Source organism: Sarcophilus harrisii, chromosome 6, assembly GCF_902635505.1.
Source record: "Sarcophilus harrisii chromosome 6, mSarHar1.11, whole genome shotgun sequence".
NCBI lineage: Eukaryota > Metazoa > Chordata > Mammalia > Dasyuromorphia > Dasyuridae > Sarcophilus > Sarcophilus harrisii.
This window is the reverse complement of record NC_045431.1, coordinates 180,472,917-180,495,607: the sequence shown is the minus strand read 5'-3', so window position 1 is coordinate 180,495,607 and position 22,691 is coordinate 180,472,917. Positions and strand designations below refer to the sequence as shown.

General features: G+C 33.2%; 1 protein-coding gene across 5 annotated transcripts in view; it reads right to left on the bottom strand.

Moving 5' to 3' along the window:
• Positions 1–2,780: 2,780 nt before the first annotated feature.
• The window catches only part of KIAA0232 (KIAA0232 ortholog), a 103,825-nt gene continuing 83,914 nt past the window's right edge, over positions 2,781–22,691 (bottom strand). For 4 of the 5 annotated variants that reach the window (XM_031941550.1, XM_031941553.1, XM_031941551.1 and 1 more), the window contains 3 exons: positions 9,761–9,869; positions 5,936–6,033; positions 2,781–5,585 (listed from right to left, as the gene is read on the bottom strand). In XM_031941550.1, the coding sequence (XP_031797410.1) occupies positions 5,406–5,585; positions 5,936–6,033; positions 9,761–9,869 (387 nt within the window). In that variant the 3' untranslated portion in view covers positions 2,781–5,405. The remainder of the gene's footprint in view (positions 5,586–5,935; positions 6,034–9,760; positions 9,870–22,691) is intronic. The other variant, XM_031941552.1, reaches the window with a different exon arrangement.

Sequence of the window (22,691 nt, the reverse complement as noted above, 5' to 3'; positions counted from 1 at the left end):
TCACCAAATTCACTGGTCTAGTTTATAGTATCCAGTCTCTTCTTTGCTCTAAAAACTGGGATATTACCCTCTCTAATGTTGTTGTATCTCAATAACATCCTTAAATTCTCTTATGTATATTGTTATCGAGTTTGTCTGGATTTGCTAAGTTGAATTGATCAAGGGCATTGAGATGTTTTTACCATGTTCTTTATGGGAAATAGCAATTCCTTACACTATTCTCTATATTATTAAACATGAATGCTTTGTTTTTTTTTTCTTTTTTAAAAAATGTTTTACATGAAAATCATACATTTATATATTATATTAAAATTACATTTACACCGTATTGTAAAGTTTGTAAAGCACTTTGCATGTATTATCTCATTTAAATATTGAAATGAACAATACCTTGGTTTTGAAATGGCTTAGAAAGGCTAACAAAATATTTCAGAAGCTTTTAAAAAATAAATCATTGAAGAATGTTGAGATCTGATTTTAAAATTTAATTCCACATTTTCAGAACAATATTTAGGTTCATTCTTTCCAGCAAAGCCAGGAATAGTGGAAACAAGAATGATAGTCCTTTTTCCAGTTGCAGAGAATTGAAACAAATATGAATGGGGGTGAAGAATTTTGTTATTACCATAGTCTTTAACCTGAGAGGCATTCACGGAAGACCTTTGGGTGCAGGAGAAATTTCTGATGAAAATCCAACCTCTTGCTTCTTTGCTTGGAATGCAATTGTTGAATTCAACCATTTTCAGACAAATCATTGAATTAACTTACAGGTGTATATACACTATGGTCAATTAAATAGGACACAGGATTGGCTGTTTTCAGATCTGGGTTCAGATTCTTAGAATCACCAGCCAATAAAGCAAACATCTACATATCAGATCCCATTTTTAAATTGACAGACAGCAGAAGCAACCTAAGAGTTAAGCAATTACTTTCTGTTCTCTGTTCCTGTCCTGCCTGGCCCATATATTGGTACTAGTCTTCTACCTTTTACCAGCATACCAAAAAGATCAGCTTAATCTGATCTGACATTCCTGACACCATTTTTGTAGAACAGAGGTAGGCTTTAATACTGCACAACAGGGCGTTGAGTCTATTGACATCACTGCTCTCCATTGTCTTTAAAAATCTTAATGTGTTAGCAAGTTCCCTGTGCATTCACTGTTTCCTCTAGACATGTTCCCCTTGATTTTCTAAATTGAAATGTATCTTCAGAATTCCATTGAGAGCTTCTCTTCCTTTTAGGGAAGATATCACATAATTTCAGTTCATGGTATCTTGTTTATCTTTTCTGGAATGCTTTGAAATTTCCTTTCTCCAAAATTGGGATGACATGTCAAATAATTTCCAACTTTCTCCTACTTCTCTATCACCAATTCCAAGATGGAGTGTTTACTACTCCTTAAGGTTCCCATAATTTCTACCTAAATCCAAGATTATATAAATCTTATGTTGAAAAATGAGGAAGGATAGGATGATATTAGAGGGTCACAAAGATAAAGTATGAATCATCTGTTATGGAAAGTATAATTGAGAGTTAATAAAAGATGAGCAAAAGAATTACTCTAAATAGAGATGACTCAGGTAAATTTATTGTAATTGTAATCAGCATGAAATTATAATTTTTTTTTTAGAAACAATAAGGAGCTCAGTTATAGGAATAAATGAGGCAAATGGAAGGAATTGAATTTAGGAAGGTGGAAATGATAGTTGGTCAACAGGAAAGAAAATGAAGATTGGATGGGATTAAGACTAGAGAGGGAGAAAGATGAGGCCAGGATAATCTTAGCAGACAGGAAGAAAAGGGAAGAATTTAAGGAACTCAATGGCAGGAGTTATGACAGGAAGGGGGGTAGAGTGGGTAAATAAGGAAGATATGAAGAGTGAGAAAGGAAGTATAAGAGGGGGATGATAGGAGCCTGGTTAAAGAAAAGAATTTTAGAATCAACATTTTAGAGATGGTGCTATTTATTTTAGAGCTTTGATATTATAAAACGAGCCACTTTAATAGGTTCATGGGTTAGTGTAAACCTGGCTAGATCTTAATAGGCTATTCAATTATTGTAATGAATGAAAGCAGAGCTTTGAGTATGTTTTATTTTCAGAACCATAGCACTAACATTTTACTTTTATATTTGAAGTAATTTAGGGAAAATTGGTCAGATACCTTATTCTTTAATAAATATTTTTTTTAAAATATCTGGTTTTATCATTGTTATGGATTTTCACTTTACTAGTATGGATGACTGTACCTCTATGACTTAGCCAACCTTCTTCATCACCTAGTGAGCAACCTTCTTCTCCCATCTTAGGCTGGTGAAGGTTAAAGACACACAGTTTTTCAAGACCCCTGCTTGAAATCTTTCCATTGGTTCAACCTGCGAGATATTATGCTCTAGAGAATAGATTTTAAAAATCCAGGATCAATTCTAAGGCATCATGAAAGATCTAAGGACTATTTTAAAAGAGACAACTTTCTTTGAATAAAAGGAATTCTACTGAAGAGAGCTGTCAAAGCTTAGTTTCAAGCATTGTGTCTTCAGAGCTCTCTCTATTCCAATAACACAGAGATTTATATTCACAGGATGCTTTGGAAGGAGTGTTAGAGATCATCTAGTTCTGCTGAGAAAGCAAAGCCCAAGAGGAAGGTGACATTACTGTTAAGTAGGAGAATTCAAGTGTTCTAGATCTCAAAGTTTCCCCTGTAGTAGCCGGAAGCCATGACTCTGATGTGTTTCTAAAAAAAATGGTGTACTCTCCCAAATGAAAACATGACACTGTCCTTTTAAATTTTTATTTGGTGTTAAGTAACTCCACAAGAAAACAAAATCAGTTACTCTGGTGTACGTGAAATCAGAACAATACAACCACTTGAAGCAAAAAAGTAGAAAACAAATCTCAGCCCAGGAATGGAAAACTGATATTTCAGTGCTATGGATATGCCACGCGCTTCATACCACAGTGCGTTTCAGCATTTTGCCAACCTTTAATGCTGTTTTGTATCTATCCATACAAATAACTAAAAATCACACTTCAACTCTCTTGCTGAAAGCTTCTGAGCCACTTAAGTATGGAAACAAGTAAAGACATAATTTGTTATTGCCCAGACCCTCCCTGTCCCACCCCCTTCCCTTTACAAGGGCTGCCTTTCTACATCATGATGTGAATGAAGTCAGCACCTCTGCCATTCGGAGCCCTTCCTTGCTTAGAGAATCAGCTCAGTTAAAAAGAAAATGAGCTGAAGGTTGTGTTTGAAATGCATCTATTTGATCTTTGCTATCCTATCCATAATTTCCATGTCCTAATTTGAGGAATTTACAAAGTAATTTTTTTTTTTTTTTTTTTTTTTTTTTTTTTACCATTATTGTTCACAATTCTTTTCAGTGCAGGTGGTTAACAACCTTTTCTTAGGAAGCTCCAGAATACAGTTAAGTTACAGAAAAATTTATCCAAAATTTGTAAATAAATAACAACAAGAAAAAAGTGTTAAATGATCTGCTGCAGAAATATAAACCCTCATATAATTCTGTTTATTTGACATGATCAAACCTAGCCAATTTAATCAGGGTTTCCAACAGCAAGGACATATAACCTCCTCAAATGACTTTACAACCTTAGACAGTGTTTTCCATGTCATCAATAAAATGCAACAAAACCCAATTACTTATTCAAAATCAAGTAACATATTTTCAAAGCTAGTTCAGCTCACATTTCAAAAAGAGTTTGTATGAGTTCTTATTGCCTGTCAAAATGAATAGTTAAGCTTTCAAGTCAACATTGGACTCTCTACATTTCCTGATGTTCTAGACATGCTGCTATTGTATAGATTAGTTCTTAAAATGAAGAGTTGGTAAAAACTTAGAATGTTTAGGTTTTGCAAATATTGCTCCTCCTGGCTTCAACATTTTGTATAACGTGTTAAAAGCACTAGGAGTTGATAGTCTTGTACAGATATAACTTGACAATGTACTGACTGTCTAGGTTAACAAAAGAAAATTTAAAAGCAAGTCACAGAAAGCAACCATCACTACTGCAATCACACGTGTATGTTGAAAATCATTACTCTGCACCCCACCCACCCACCCACCACACACATAACTTGCCCCTAACATTCTCTCAGAAAACACAAATGAACTACAAGATCTACTAAATTACAGCCACAACAGCAGCTAACTGCAGCAGCCAAAGATTTCTTTCAAGTGAAGTGTGACCTTTTTTGCATATAAAACACTTTAAAATATGAGCATTTTAGATGAGTTCAATAGGCTCAAATTCAAATACAGGATGCATTGCAGGTTACACTAAGGTAATCATTTGCAAGGAGACATAGTCCTTATTTCTTGTTAAAAGATTTACCATCCCAAATCCCTGTCCCCCCCCCCCCAACCCTAATCCCCATGACATTTTTTTGGTGTTATTTCTCAATGTTCATCAGCTTTATAAAAGAAAAAAAAAGACAAAGAAATAGAGAGATGGAGGAAGAGAGAAGAACTGAAAGTAGAAATGAAAGGAAAATGAGAAGAGGAAAAGAAAAGAGAGATGGAAAGTAGGGAGACAGCAAAGAGGAAAAGGCAGAACGAGGGAAAGAAGAAAGGGAAGAGAGAATGGACTGAAAATGAAAAAAATGATTACAAAAGAAGGACAGAGAAGAGGAAGAAAGGGGAAAAGAAAGAAATGGAAGAGAGACTGCAACCCCCTCACACTGCCTCCACACATACCAAAAATTAAACAAAAAATCCTTGGCTTCTCCAGTTAGCAAGAAAATCACAAACCATAGAATCCTCTGTGGGTTTATTTAGGGGGGAAAATATCATAAGATAGAAAACACAGTATTCTGTAAGTCTCTAAAGCACAACCTTGTTGTTCCTACTTCAATTTTACATGAGATTTTACCAAATGAAGACTAGACAAGTCATTCATGCTCTTCTCCTGCATTCAGAAAGGCACTGATAAATTACAGTGTTCAGTATTTATCTCCCAGTTCTTAGAGAACAAAGCTAAAATGTGCCAAAAGCTAAAGTCTCTGAATAGCAGAAGGAGTTATAGACACTGCAATGCTAATAAGATAATAGTGGTGAGGCTGCAATTACAAATGAAAATAACTGCAGTTAAGAGGCAAAGAGCAGTGATGCATCTAAGATAAGCACATGCACACCCATTCTTGAATTGACAACACAATCTAGTCTATTTCAAATAGCCAAGAATTGAACAGGTTGGGGGAAAAAATGTTCCAAGAGGAGAGTTATCCTCAACCATAAAATAAGCAAGAAGAGAAAGATAAATACGCATCTGAATCAGTTACTTGAAGAGGAAACCCAAGTTGTTGTTTTAGAGTAACAGGTCTCACAAAAAGGAGTTTTCCATCATATATTACTTTTTTAGACAATTGGTACTACTCTGCAGTTTCAAAGATGAGTTCGAGAAAAAAGCTCCTCTTCACAAGGATCAACCCATTCACTACCACCTTCTGAGGCTGTGTCTTCAGAGTTGGAACTATCACTGGAATATAATTTTTTCCGGAAGCCATTTGATTTTGTTCCAGGATTTCTTTCTTCTGTACACCTTGCTTCGTAAACAGAAGACACCTAAGAACAGACAAAAAGTTTCTAGTAGATCTTAAAGGCTACAGTTGAATGAATTGATATTTTATCTGTTAACAAGGTTTGTTTGTGACATATATTTTTTTTAAATACAAAGAGAACAATTTTCCCACCTCCTATACTTTATATGGGGAGAGAAATTTGCAAAGAACATAAAACATTTGATTCTATACAGACTGTTCAATTCAAAGATGAAGAGTAGGATGAAAAATAAATGATAAGTGATTTTGTAAAGAAAATGATTTGAACTGGCATTTTAAAAGGAGTAGAAAAGTATATGTAAAAGTAAAGGATTGGTGGCTTAGCAGCAGTATAATTTTAAAAGTAATACTTACTCTATTAAAGTCTAACAGATGCTCTCCATCGTTGGGTATTTCTTTAATATCTGGATACTCTTCCAAGCCATTCTCTCCCTTGGTATTTGTATAACATTCTTATGAATTTTGAATGCAAGAGAACAAAAAAAAGGGAGAGTGAGAGGGAAACACAAAGTTATTAAACATTATTACATACTATCGTGATTATAACTCTCATTTAGTTACACTGACAACTCAAGTCTTAGATCTGCCTGAAACCTTGAGTAGCTAATTGATTTGCTCCTGATTATACAGCCAGGAGGTATCAAAAGCAGGATACAAATAGTAATTTTTTTTTACCCCAATGCCTGCTCACTATCCAAAATACTATACAACCTTTGGGATCATAGCATGTTACAGAATCATAGATTTAAAGATGAAGAGATCTCAAAGGATTTCTAGTCCAAACCCTTCATTTTCCAGATGATGAAACTGACTGAGGCCCAAGGAATTTAAATAACTTAAAGTGCAAAGTTAGGATTTGATTCCATGACCTCAGACTCCAACGCAAGGGCTCTTTCCACTGTACCAAATTCTAATAATTTAGGCAATATGGTGAAAAAAGAAAATGAAATATATATTTTTGAAATCTTTTTTATTTTTAAAGATTATATTGTTATAACTATATCTCAGAGACATCAATTAAATTTCATTCATTTTTACCATTCCCTCCACCTTCCCTAAAAAACAAAAAACAAAAACAAAATCTCTTTGAAAAACTATCTCCCAACAAACAGTTTTTATGTTACTGGAATTATAATACAAGAGCAGAATTTAATTAAATAAATATCAATTGAAGGAATTATGGTATTGTGCGTAATGGCCAAATCCCTTAGAAGAAGGCTGTTTATGGTATGAAAGGGGATTATAGAGGCCTGACCCTTATAAAGAAAGTTTGAGCTATTTTTTACGGTTCTAGAAACAGAGCAATCAGATCTCCTGATAAACTTCAGGTAATCCAAATAGCACCATTATAATTTTCTGGTTTTTTATTTGGGTATGAGTGGCACAGGGAAAGCAGAGTTTTAACAACTCAATGATGTTTCATCATGACCTCAAATAAAACTATTTTTCATGGTCAGGACCAAAGCTGCCTGATACTGCTTCTTTGGGATCTATCATAGCAAATCCAGTTTTTCTGTTCCTAGCGTCACTTCTTAACCATATGGATGTCTCCAAGTTTGCCAGGTCACAGTATTCTCTACCCACTTGGGTACTATCAGTCATATTATGATATATATAATTATATATTTCCAAAACTCTTATAATGTATATGATAAAGAATGTAAATAGCTGATATTCCTTGAATTTCAGGATATTTCAGCAATACCATGTATATATAAGTACTATAACAGCATTATAAAATAATAATTATACAGGTGGTATAATGTGAATTTAAATGTTGCAAATACTATTTTAGTAATAAAAATATCTGTCATTTTTATTTCCCTAAGTGGTCTTTCTTCCACTAATTCAAATTCACAACCTCTTCATACTTTAATGGATGTTTTCATGGGTTCCTGTGGGGAGAAAAAACAAAATCATCTTGGCCAACTTTCTAGATTGATATTCAGTACAGACATTTAAAGGATTATCTTTGAAGCCGCACCTGAACTCAAAAGCCTTTCCAGATTGATAGAATTTGCTTGACTTTATGCACTGTTGGCATAGCACTGAAAAGCCTAGAGTCACCTTTGTGTTACAGAGCAGCATTCGAGAAAGATTTTATTGTTGAACATTTTTATTAGTATCTCACAGACATTTATTAGTCTAGCCTTCAATAAATTCCTTCACCTAAATTTCTCAGAACTGGAGATGATAAAAATTAACGCCCAGTAACAGTAAAAAAGTTTTAGGAATTTTAACTCTTGCAACAGCTAAGGGGAGACTTAGGTGTTAGGTGCCTGGTATTCCATGTCTACTCTAATTCAGTCCTTATTAGGAACTCCTAATTCTATAGGAATACGTCACAATGAGTTCCAGGAATGCTTCCCTCTCCCCCACAAACATTATAATGATTGAACTCATTATAACAAGTTATGCATAACTCATTCAAGACCATATACTATTACTAATTCAATAGAAGTTAAATTTGCATATAAAGGATATGCTACTTTGTAGTTTACACAGCTTCAAGGACCTAAAAGTATATGCTAAAAAAAATTAAAAAAAAATTGTACTTAAAACCAGAGATGTAAGGTTAATACATTCATATTCAAATTAACCATGTACCAATTGGTTAAAAAACGAGAATACTAGAAGAGTATCAACAGAATCTTTACATGTTAATGTGGCATTTGGTATAGGTTAATAGAAAAGCACTGGAACAGGAGACAGGAGAATTGGATTCCAGTTCTATCTTTGCTATAAACTGTATGATTCTGGCAAACCATGTTTCATTCTCTCAGCATTAATTTCCCTTATTTGTAAAATGAGGCAGTTGGATATCATCTCCAAAATCTCTCTCAGAACTGTTATTCTACAGATATGCTGTGCATATAAGGATGGTACCAATAACTTGCCAACAATTAGATACTTTTAAAGTGTTGATCAAGCTATACTGTCTCACTTTGTGGTCTTTGTAATCAAAGGCACATATTGCAAAATATCTGGCTAGGATTAATGATGTAGGATATGACTTATGATTATAGACAGGAAGAAAAAACTGCATTGCCCTACACAGGGATTACAAATTCCTTAATAACCTGTTGCTCTTACCAAATGAATTAACCAAATGTTATACAAACCTCCAGCTAATGCATACAGAATTTTCTATTCTATTAATTCTATTATACTACATGAAAGAAAAGCAACAGATTTTTACTGAGCATCAATTATGTGATATGCATAGTAGTTTGTGCTAGAGGAAATATCAACAATATTAAGATGTGAACCTTGCCCTCAAAGAACCTGTGGTATAGCTGAAGACACAATACATTAAATATGTACAAAGTCAAATAACAACAAAAATTATAAATGACAGACAAAATAGAAGACAGGTCACAAGGCAGATCATGATTACTTGCCAAACGGAGACCATATATCCAACTTCAGCTATTTCAACCATGTTGTCAATATACCACATTTTGAGAAGTAGAAAAGTAAGATTAATAAATTAAGACTGAGTTTTTTTCTGATGATTAGTTTTGAACACAAAAGTTATACTTGTAACTTCACTGACTGATAGGCTAGAGATGTATACAAAGAATATACAGAACCAAACTGTCAAACCAACTATTATAAAACAAAAGTGGATGGTCACTGACAGAGTGACAGAAGAAAACCCATCATAATGTACTAAGAAAAACTTAAAGGACTAAAGCATAGCCATTACCTACTGAGAACAAAGAGATAGGGTGATGCTTTTGAAAAAGTTGCTTTATTGTGAATAAGCTTGCAGGGAATTAACTATGGTGCTCAAGAAGAATATAAGTAGAGACAAAAGGCAATGTTGTACAGTGGAGAGACTTTTGAGGTATAAGATCTTGATTCCCATCCTAGTTTCCCTATCTACTCTTTGACCTTGGGCAAGTCATTTAAACTTTCTGAATGTCAGTTTCTCCATCTGTAAAATGAGGGAACATTTTACACAATTTCTTTACAATATCCTTGTGAGTTAAAATAGAGCTATAGAAGCATAGGAAGCTAAGTTGGGTGCTGATCTTTTCATTCTAAGGTTAAAAAATGAACTCAGAGTGATGCACACTTTATATGTTTAGTGCCCATGTATGCTCTATCTACTTAATTCTAGAAGTACATTTTAGCGTTGGGATTTACTCATGTGCTCGCTGTAAGACTGTTTACCTTCACACTCTGATCCAGGAAAAAGGGGAGAGTACAGCGCTTTTCCCCACCAGCACTGCTTCTCTTGATTGCCACTCATTCCTTGAAGATCAGTATTCATTATAGGAAACTGTTCAGATAAAAGCAAATAGAGTAATGAATCAGCATCCCACAAATGGGGCAGGAATCTAGTATTGAAAACAAAGAAAAATCCTCGAAATTTTCCTCTGAGAAAATATTTTGATTTATAATCACAAAACAACAAGACTAGTCATGATTGTTATCTATTGTATGAGAAAGATGTACCAGATGACAACAGACTAAGGAGAAGCAGCATGAGGTATTGTTTATTAGTAGTGTGAATACTCACAAGTGTTTTTTCCATTCTGAGGCTAGTTCACATGTTTTCAACTATAAAATGGGGTAATACCACATGCATTTTCCTGACAGGTTTGTGTTAAGAAAGCATTTTGTTAACCCTCAAGCTTTAGTAAATATTAGCTGCTAGACATTAAAGAATAATTTGAGAAAAATAAATGGGGTAAAAAGAACCTGAGGAATCACTTGTACTTTAATAATTTAGGCATCTACTAAGAATTAATGACAAATTGGAAAGAACATTTTGAATATAAGCAAAAAATGGACAGTATAAGAAGAAAGGGGTGTGTTCTAATCACGTTAAGTCCTTTCTAATTTACATAGATCAATCATTTATAAAGCTGAGATTTGAAAATCTGCCAATGTCAGAAATCTAGTCTTCACATGGTGCACCAAGAAGCTAAGATAGAAATCCTTCATCCAATTCTTATATGAGAATATAGAGAATATATAAAGTATAAGGAGAAAACTTCTGAAATACCTATACTTTTAATTCTATAAACACTTATAAAAAACATTATTTGCAAGATGCTATAGTAATCACTGGAGTTACAAAGATGAGAAACTACATAAGCCTTATCTTTAAAGAATTTATGTTCTAATAATGGGGCATGATATGCACTAAAATAAATAACACAAGGTAGATTGTAATGAAATAAAAGAGAACAAGATGAAGTGTTCTAGGAAAATTTAAGGAGGAAGAGATGATTCAACTTTTCATTCTTTGGCTGTGGTTGAAGAAGACTGTTCAAAAGCTCTGATAATAGAGTGCCATGTTTAAGTAAGTTATGGAAAACTTAAATAAATTAAAGAGAACCTGAAAAATATAATGAAATGACTTGAAACAGAGTATGTTATAGTTGGAAGGGAGTTTAAATATCATTCAGTTTAATTCCTACTTTGAACATGAATCTCCTCTATGTAATACTCACAAGTAGTCATCTATGACCTCATCGGAAGACCATGTTCAGCAACTACCCCTTATTTTTCCCCAAGGCAATCCATTCCATGTTCAGACAGATCTAATTGTTAAGAAGTTGATCATCATAAGTCAATAAATACATTTGTGCCTTCTTGTAGTGCCCACAAAAGGCTTTATCCATTAATGTTCAATAAATGTATACTCTTTTCAAATCATAACTCTTTAGAAAAATTTTGGAACATTCTATGTGGCTTGACAAAAAGATCACAAATATTAAAAAAACATTATCAATATATTCTGCCTACTGAGTATGTCCAAGCTAGCAACAGTTTATATGGAGAGCCTGTCTCTAATTTTAGTTGTGAGTGGAAGAAAATAAGGAAGAAAGAATAAGAGAGAATAATATTTGGGTAAATTTGACAAAATTATTTGTAGCAGGAAGCTGACAAAAAAAGAGGAATAAAATACTAAGCAGATCAATAAAATTAAAGATAATGAATAGTTGTTTAGTTTGTTCAAAGGACAAAGGAGATATTTAAACTACTGTTATATACTCATGAGCTGAAGCTTTTTAAATTCATGAACTACTTCATAAGTCTTCTATTGCATTAACTACTAAACAAGGGAAAATGGGAAGTGGCTTCTAATCTATGAGCTGTTAATTTATTCTACATGATGCATAAATATTCATTTTGTAGACTGAATAATATGCCATGAACATATATATTATTTTCAGATATATGAAAATGTGATTAAATGCAAATTCAATTAAAATCATTACTGAATGTATCATATTGAATTCCCCATCACATATATTTTCCTAATCACAGGATATTAATACTATAAATTATTATCATGTCAGAAATTTTTTTATCTTAAGAGATCCTCCTGAGAAAAGATTGGGGAAACCACTGGTACAGGACATTGGAAAGCTATTTTATGGGTGAATTTAGAATAATACTAGGATACATAAAGTCTTGATTTTGAGAACTACTTCATAGATGTATACCTGTACTCAAGAAATTTGTGGTACAAAAGAGACAGCCTTGGCTTTGGAGAAAAATCCTACCTCTGATATTTATGCTAGCTGTAGTGGAGGACCATGGGCAGTCACTTATCCTCCCTTGGATTTAGTTTCTTTTTCTGTAAAAAAATTTTTTGACCAAATGGCCTCTGGATCCCTTCTAGTTCTAAAACTATGTGGTCCTATGATCTTTGAAATTAGAAAACTGAGAAAAAAGAATATGGTATAAAGCAAATATTTCTTTGAAAGTTCTTACACTGGAAAGTGGATGCAAATATTAAAAAATACAATAAAAAACTATGGTGAAAATAAAGAGAAGAGGAACTATCCATCCACAGAATGTCAAAATACTTGAAAACTCTTACTTGTAAAATAATTTGGCTGCATGGAGATTTCCACTAGATGGCCCTGTATATAAGATACTAAATAGTCTACTAAAAGACAGATGTCTCTCCTTTTAAATCACATTATATACTATCTATACTTCAGCCACACACCATGAGTTACACTAGATCAAATCCTAGAGACCACATTACCCCTCAATATTATGTACCCCAATTTCAACTCTGAAATTCTATGTTTCTGCCTTATGACAGTGTACTATTTTTATTTTGGCTTCTCTTGCTTCCCTAGCCAATCTAAACTGCATGGATAGTCATTTCAATAACAGGTTTTTCACTATCAGATCTTTTTTTTTTTTTCTCTGTTGATTTTCCAGCATTTTAGCCTTAATTCCTAATTCTATATAACACTTACCACATATACATACTTGCATATAGCTTGCTAAGCATACTGATGAAATATGTCAGAAAAATCAGGATTTCATTCATTGTAAATTATACTGCAAGGCTTTTTACTATTAACTGATAATTCTTTTACATATCATTTATAAGATCATCAGATCTAGAGCTTGAAAGCAATTTAAGAAATCATTTTCAGAAGAAAAAGATCATTTGATTCAACTGACTTATTTTACAGATCAGTAATTTGAGGCACAGAAAGGTGAAGTGTTTTCTTCCCATTACTAGTAAATAGCAGAGCTAGAATTCAAAACTAGATCCTGATTCTAAACCGAAGGCTTTTTCTACTTCATCTCATTGTCTCCTGAACTCTCTATCCTGTTCTCTTATAATGCCTGAATGTTCTCTTGCATCACTGAAGATACCAAATGTTCCCGTAAATCTTAAAATACTACATAAATAGAAGCTAGCAATGTCACCAAGTACTTTAACCTTCCATCTCAATTCTTATGTACTCATATTAAAAATGTTCTGTGTGTCTTCATACACCTTCTCTTTCCCTCTTGTCTCTGTGGAAGAAGTGGCTTTCCTGGCCAAAGTTGTCTCCTCCACTTATACTTGATCCTTTTGCCTCCCATCTCTTTTGGGATTTCACTCAATTACAACTTTCCTATTTATATTTTCAACATTCCTTTCTATTGGCTTCTTTATTTGGTCATCCTTAACTTTTTCTTTTACAGAAAACAAAAATAAAAACTTCCTTCAAGGTCATGCCTTTTTTTTTTCTCTTCCTGACAAACTTGTTCAAAGGACGGTCTATACGGAATTCCTCCATTTTCTCACCATCCATTTGTATCTCAGCCCCTTGCAATATGGATTCCAATGTTACTATTTGACTGGAAGGTCCTCTTTCAAAAGCCAGTTACCTCCAAGTGCCAAATCAAAGGCATTTTCTCAGTTTTTAGTTTTATTTATCTCTCTGCGTCATCTGAAATGATTTGCTGCGCCCTTCTTCATATTCTCTTGGTTTCTGTAGTGTGATTCTTTCTGATTCTTTTGTGTCTCCTGTTCCACTTTTATTTCCTTTCTTAACTTTTCCTCCTGTTTTAGCTCTCTGAACATAGAACCTCGAGGTTCTGTTCTTGGTCCTATTCTTTTTTTTTACTCACCTTTAAACATTTTCCTTGAGTTTTCAGGTATACTTTGAAATCTACATCTTTAGCTCTGACCTTTCTGTTGTACCTGAGATTGCCATTTTAAAGCTCCTTGCTGTATATGCCAATTAGATATCCTACTGGCATTTGAAATTCAAAGGCTGAAATTGAACTCATAATTTTTCCTTTAAAACTTATTTGTTCTCCCAAGCTTCCTTATTTTGGTCAACAGTAACTCTGTTCTCTTATGCTTATAATCTGAGTCATCTCTGGTTCCTCCTATTCCCATATCTAACAAATCTAATCAGTTGTTACATCATATTCATTCTATAGAATCTATCCTTCTTGTCTTAATTGCCCATTTGCCAGGAAAAAAAAAAAAAAACGGTAGGGCCTGAATGCAGATCAAAGACACTTTTTCTTACTTTCTTTTATTTTTTAGTCTGTGTTTTCTTTCACAGCATGTTATATGGAAATGTATTTTGCATAACTATATAGGTATAACCTATGTCAAACTCTTTGTATTTTCAATAAGAGGAGCAGAGAGGAAGGGAAGAAAAGAATTTGGAATTCATCATTTGAAAAAAAAATTGTAAAATTGCTTTCACATGTGGTTGGGAAAAAATAAAATATTTAAAAGAAAAAAAAGAACCTATCCTTTCCTTATTATTCTTATTATCACTACTCTAGTTTGAGGCTATTTACCAATATCTTCCTAATAGGTCTCCAAATTAACTATAGTTTTTCCCCTTCTGATCCATCATACATATTACTGCCAGATCAGGTTTCCTATTCTGCTATTCAAAAACTTTTAGTAACTCTCTTTATCTGTTAAACAAAAAGGAAACTTTAAAGCTTGACATTAAAAACTCTTAGAAATTTATCTCAAATGTATTTGTCCACTATATTTCAAATTCCAAGATCTAACTAAAACTCTTCTATATCAAACTTTCCCTCCTTCATGCTTAATTCTACTGCTCTCTGTTCCTAAAATGCCTTCCGTCATAGCTTTTATATCCAACCTAGCACAGAATCAGAGAAGATCAGGATAGGAATTTCAAAAGGCCATCTAATCCAACTCACACTTGAACAAAAATTATTTCCTAAAATATATTTTAAAAATAACTATCTAGTCTTTCTGGGGAGATCTTCAGTGAGAAAGAAGCCCTGATTTTAAGGTTTTCCTTACATCAAGTAAAAAAGACAGAAAGAGACAGAGACACAGACAGAAGGTGACTACACAACATAATAGAAGCACAATAGTAGTCTTCAAATATTTGAAGGTCATACTGAAAAATGGATTAATTTTTTTTTTTTTTGGTGGAGGGCCCCAGAGTCCAGAATGAAGAGAACAAAATATAGGATTTACAAGAGGCAAACTTAGGTATAAAGAAAACGTTCTTGATATTCTAGAGTTAGTTACATATGAAGACACACATACATGCTTCAGATCACCTTAGCTTTCTTGAGTACTATATCTCACTTTGACTGATCTAGAAGTCCACTATGACCCTGACAGAAATAGTCCAGGATTCTGAACCCAAGAGTCTTGGACAAAATGGTTTCTCCTTCCTTCAGAAGCACTACTGATTTATTCATACCACCTTCTAGACACCAATATATACTTCTACTGCAGCATTTACTGAAATGGAGGGGAAAAATTATGGAGAGGGAGCCCACCTTACTCATTACCCTCAACAACAATTGCTGATCACTTGCTTATATAGTCAGAACCTTGGTAGCACCTCATTCTACCACCCTGTTTCTACCCCAGTTCTCAGAGTCATCATCAGGGAAAGCAAGTGATGTGGAGGATGGCCCAGCAAGCCAGTCTAGCAGAAGCAGCAAGATACCACATATCAGGCAAGTCAGATGACCATTACCACCACTGTCATATTCCTTCAAACTCTGATGGAGACAGCCTTGGACCTGGAGCTCCTAAGTCCAATTTGTAGAAATGCCTTTAGCCCAATATTCTCAGTTAGCACAGTGGGAAATAACATCTGTGGAAATGTCATCTGGCCACTACTCCTGCTGATGTCATTGATGACCTAGAAATGAATGTGCTTGCTGTCAGCAAGGTCTTACTTAACCTTAACCTAAGCATAGGTCTTAACCCTGTTCCATCGTGTGACATCAAAAACCGATAGGATTTTATCAGTGGAAATGATTTTAAATAAGAAGCACTAACTTTTTTGCTGTTGCCCCCTAAGAATATTGGGATTTTACCATCTGACTTGTAGATGACTTCCATTTGTGTTGTTTCCACCCCCATTAGAATGTGAACTCCTATGAGAGCACAATCCTTTGCACAAAATAAGCTTTTAATAAATACCTCATTCATTCAATTGACCTATCAACAATAATTTATTAAGCTCTCATTAGCTTCCCAGCATTTTAAGTACTGGGAATATAAGGGAAAAAATGAAATCACTCCTGCGTTCAATAAATTTTACTCTATTTGAGGGTACAAGGTGAATACATACAAATATTTACTAAGTATATCCAAGGTATTTTTTTTTAGGGCAAAAATACTAGTAACTGGGGGATGCAGGGCCAAGAAAGGCTGATACAGAGCACAGGTATGAGATGAACTTGGAAGAAAACTAGGGATTCTAAGGGATAGAGGTAAAAAGGGAGTAAACTTTAGGTGCTTTTGGCTCCTAATCCAGTGCTTTCCCACTAAACTCCATGTGTATATTATGCTCTATCTCAATTTTTAGGTTAAATCTGGACATTCTGCCAAATAATAAAACTATAATGAATATGTTGTCACTTATCCTGCCCCTTTTATGTTTTCACAGAAACACTGTTATGTGACATGTTATATCCACTGTGAAATATTATTAAAATTTTTCATAAGAGATATAAGTTAAGTTAATGGCAAATTCATTTAGTGTCTGACAATAGCATTAAGGAATGATTTCTATCTTTTGTGATATTACTCAAAAGGTTGGGAATAACCCCCCCCCAAAAAAAAAGAATTCCAACCCCACAACAGATAAATGAAACATAGGAATAGCCTCCAAAAGAAGAAATATAAATTAATAACCACTTGAAAAAATGTTCAGCTGTCACATAACCAAAAATACAAAATTTAAAACAATTCTCATTCATCAAAATGGTTAAAAAGAAAGAAGCAATAAAACTAAAAGTGGCTTTGTGGAGAAACAAGGACATTCACTCATTTCTGGTAGAACTGCAAATGTGTAAAATCTTTTTGGAAGTAATCTGGTATTATACAGTGAAAGCTGCAAAAATAATGCTTTATGAGTCAATAGTTACCTTGCTGCAAATATACTCTTAAAGTGTCATTAAAAAAAAGCTATCTAGTCAATCATGTTCATAGCAGTATTATATATAAAAACACAAAAACTAGAAATAATCTAACCTTCCAAAAATAGTTAGATAAAATGAAGCCCATTAAACATAAGGGAACAAAAATAACCACAATTAAGATAGCTTAAGTATGAAAAACACAAAGACATCGTAAAGACTTTTAATGAAATAACTTTGGGGAAAAAAGCAGAATTAGGAGAATAGCATACACACTGTAAAAGTAAATGAGAATGACTGAACAAAGAATCCTGATGAAAGCTTAAAGTAACTGAAAAACAACCATTTTACGTGATACTCTGATAAGAATTTAAATGTAAGTAGTTACTAAGCAGCTAGATAGTTCAGTGGGTAGAGTGCTGGGCCTGAGAGTTCAAACTCAAGCTCAGATATTAGCAAACCACTCCAATATCTTGGCCAAGAAAACCCCCTGGACGTTATTACCACATTATGGTCCAAAGGATCATGAAGTCAGTCATGACTGAACAACTAAAGTTACTGAAAAAATTTCTTTGGTGGTTTTGATATTCAGTTTTTAACAAAATATTTAAATAAGAACAAATGTTCCAAACTGAATAGGAAAGAAAAAATACGTAATTTCAGACAAATCTGCCTTAGCTATGACCTGCTTTTTGTTGATCAGTCGTGTCAAATTCTTCGTGACCTCATTTGGGATTTTCTTGGCAGAAATACCGGAGTAGTTTTGCCATTTCCCTCTCCAGTTATTATTATTGGATTAATTATTATCAATTAGTATGTATTACCTGCTAGAGATCAATTATTGATTTACTGGAAATCCTTCTTGAAACTATACCATCTCCTAGAGGCAGTAAGTTCCATAAGTTTGTTGTATCATTTTTTTTACTCCACTTCTGCCTAATAATAATATTAATTCACATTTCACAATTTACAAAATACTTTCTTCATAATAACACTGTGAGGTAGGGAGTGCAAATATTTTTATTCCCATTGTGCAGAAGAGGAAGTGAGCATCCAAAGAGGTTAACTGGAGCCTAGATCTACTAGTTTTAAGTTCAGGGCTTTAGACAAAATTGAGAAGGAAAAGTTGGTTCTAAGTTTCTAATTTGGTAACCAAGTGTGTTTTCATCCCAGCCACATATTTCAGAACTGTATAAAAATGATCATCTACCAGTTCGATCTTTGTTATTTTTTAAAAATCTCTTTTAAATCTTAGATCAGTTCTCATATGGGGACTCTCTCATTTCCTAGATTATTCATTAATTTTAGTTGTCCTTTTCTGGACATTGTCTAGCTTCATTTCATATCTTCCTTCCTTATAGCAATAAGATTGAAGTATTTCAGGTGCTGATGAACACAATTCTAAAAATGGGTAGGAAATTTCATGTTTAATTTTTAATACCTTTCCTGATAACCACAATTTTATCTTTGTACTCCTTGTTTCCACATTCCTCAAACCCTTACAATCTGATTTCTTTTTGACCCTAGTATTTGAGTGCAGCTGTTCTGTTCTTTCAAAGATTGTCAAAGATCTTTTAATTGCTAAATCCAGTGTCTTTTCCTCTGATCTCACTGTCCTTGACCTTTCTACAGATTTCAGCATTGCTTCTCACACTTTCCTCCTAAGATGCTTTCTTTCTCCTGGTTCTCTTATCTCTGACAGTACCTTCTTGGTCTTTACTGGTTGCTCATTCTCCTCCTGCTCCCCCAAGATTCTATCCTGGACTTTTTGTTATACTTTTCTCTTGGTAATCTTTTCTGCTCCCACTTTTCAACATTCATCTCTGTACAAATGATTCACAAGACGTTATACATTTCTCTCTAATTTCTGGGCTTTTATCTTTAAATGCCGATTGATGTTAGAACATTCCAAGATAGTGAGAACTCACTATCTTCCTCTTTAACTCACTGTTCTACTCAACTTCCCTTCTGCTGATAACATCATTCAATTCCTCACCCAAGAAAATTCACCTATGGTCATCTATGACCTCTCCTTCTCATATACACATATAATTACTGACAAAGTCTGTGAGTTTTACCTTAATATTTTAAAATTTTGTTTTCTTCTCTATAGTCACATGGCACTGTCATGACCTCTTATTTGGATTATTACAATAGTCTCTGGATTATTTTATTAGTCCCTTTGCCTGATTTAACATCCCCTTTCTAGCTTCTCTAATGCACTTGTACACACTGTACTTTGACCTTGAAATTCATTCCCTCTTCATCTCCATCTTTCAGAATCCTTCAATTCTTTCAAGTCTCAGTTCAGGTGCCACCTGTTCCTTTCTCTTTTTCTCATCTTCAATTATAATCGGTCTGTGCAAATCATACCACCTTTGTGGGATGTGAGCCTCTTGAAGGGAGCAACTATGCCATAGTCCCTAGCATATAGGAGACAGTTAATAAATCCTTGCAGAATATTCTTCAGATTTTTAGTAAAATTAAGAAGAGGCAAACACTATCCCAAACAATTGAATTCACTTAATTCTTAAACTTTCATAAGGTTTTTTTTTTTTAAGTCTACAGTAATTTAGTTACAAAGTAAATATAACTAAAGTATAAACATACGTAACCTTAGGAGTAAGAGATGGCTCCCTGATTCAAGTATCTTCCCATTTCAGTCCATCTACAGATGCTAAACTGGTTTTTCTAAAACACAGATCTGACCATGTTACTCTTCAATTCAATAAACTCCAATGGTTCCCTTTTACCTCCACAATCAAACAGAAAATGTTACTTGGCTTTTGAAGCCCTTTATAACCTAGACCCTTCCTAAGCCTTCTAGTCTTCTTACATCTTACTTTTCAACAAAAACTGCAATCGAATTGGTCTCCATATTATTCCCTGAATAAGATTCTCAATCTTTTGACTCCATACATTTTCAAAGAATGTTTCCCATATCTGAAATTCTCTTACTCATCTCTGCCTCTTGCTAAAATTCTACCTTTACAAGAAGCTTTTCCTGATATCCCTTAATGCTAGTGCTTTTCCTCTGCTGAATATTTCCAATATATCTTATATACACCTTGTTTAGATAGTTACTTGCAAGTTTTCTCTCCCATTAAACTTCAGGCTCCTTTAGAATAAGGACAATCTTTTGCCTTTCTATGTATCCCCAGAACTTGGACAATACTACTTAATAAATGCTTACTGTTTGACCAAATCCTTCAATTTCTTCCACATACCACAGAAGGAGGGAAAGAGTTTGATATCTGAAGAAAGGTTAGAACACTTAATAGAAGCTAACTTTATTAAGAATTTTTTTTTTTAAAGGGATTTATCTTTTGGGCTCTCTAAAGCTGATCAGGTTTCTTTTGTGTAACATATAGAAAAGATATTGTCAGTCTAAATTGTTTTGTTTGCTTTGTCATTAACTGGTTTATAAGACCTCAGGACATTTAACTTTTCTGAGTACTGGCTCCCTCATTTATAAATTTAAGTGGTTAACTATATACTCTTTTAAAGTTTCAATTAGGTTTATGAATCTATAGTGCTAATTTGGAACATCAAAGTAATTGTTCATAAGTCCTATAAAATATGAACAATTGAGTGATTCTAAAATATTTTTGGTAGCTAAGGCCTTTTCTAGAAAATTAAGACTTCTGATAAACTTAACATATAAATACAATGACAAGCTAATATAAGGATATGGCAATAGTATAATTTAGGTTCTCCTTTTGCTTTTTTCTTTCCATTGTGAAGCCAATTTTACAGTAGTAAATCCATGAAGAGGATATAAAACACAAAAATATGGCTGAATAAGGTGAATAGAAAGAAAACTGGCATCACCCTATGTCTCTCACACTACTTCAAATTTTAGTTTTCCCATGCAGTTAATATCATGGCTATTATTTTGCTTTAAAATACAGTTTTAGGAATTCTAATAATCAGAACAAATTCAACAAGAGAAAAATAAATACTGGAAGCAAGTAAATTATGTGAGATACAAAAAAGCTAAAGATATGCTCTAAAACAGAAATAGTGGAAAAAGCATTGATTAGTATTTAGGAAAGCCATTATTCTAACTTTAACTTAATGCGTAGCTAGCTGTGTGGCACAGAGAACAGATACCACAATTCTCTGAGTCTCAGTTCTTTTACCAATCAAATAAAGAAGTTGAAATTATATTTGATACTGAGATATAACAAGAATCAATTCTGGGTCTATATCCAGAACTCATTTTTAATGCTTACATTCCAATTGTTATGCAATGTGAAATGCTTAAAAGTACATCTTAACACAAATGCCCTAAAATCTGATAGAATAATGATCCTTACATACTTAAGTTACATAGATTTAGATAAATGAGCAGTAAAACATAAACTGAAAATAATACAAAATGGCTAACACTCGTATGTCATTTTATGGTAACTAAAGAAACAATCAAAACTGGTAAATTAAAAAAGTAGAATAGAACTTATAATTTTAGATGTCAGTGAGTTTAAGAACTAATTTAACAATGTAATTATATTTCAAATAAGAAAGATACAAATTTATACTAAAGATACAAAATTTACTATTAATTATAGTAGACCTTAAAGGGCATTGATCTAAATTTCAAAACCCTCAACTTTTTATCTAAGAAAATTCTAACCCTTGAGTCAGTAAGTGACCAGTATGAAATAATAAACAGTGAAAATAATATAAAATATAATTTTAAAACAAATCAATTTTTAAAACAAGGCAAAAACTATAACAAATTCCTGAAATTAAGAGTTGTAATTGGAAATTAATATTAATAGAAATTAATGGCATGGTTATGTTATTTTAATTATTAAAATACAAGTTAATCTAGATGAATAGCCTAGAATCATTTGAAAACAAAAATCCTTGCCTTTTCCCCTTAGGAGATCATTCTAATCTTGCAAGTATTTTAAGTCCTTCTTTGACCATGTCACTCATTTAATTAGAAACTATATAAACTTTTTATTTGTCACCTAACAATGGCTGCATAATGAACACTCATCTATTCTCTATTTACAGCTATATATATCCAATTATTACTCAAAAAAAAAAATTGCCATTATGAAGGACATAGGTATCACCATGCTTATGGATGCTTTGATAAATAATGTGACAATCTATATCTTTTCTATAAAGAATCAATTAGATTTCAAATCATTTTTGGGGCTAATACATTGGTAGAAAATGAGAACTATCACTAATGAAATGTAGCAAAATATATTAATGGGAATTTCTTAAAACTAATGCAGATTTTCCCAGTAAAGCTATGAATAGAACTTTCCAAAAACTTTGTACAAGTATACAAGAATACACTGACAAACATTATTAATGCATTCCATCAAAATAAAATGGGTATGTAATATATTATAGGACAGCAGCAAGCTTGGAACGTCACTGACCATTTTATTTGTATTTCAGGTAACTAGCTGAAAATGTTACATTGGAATTTTAC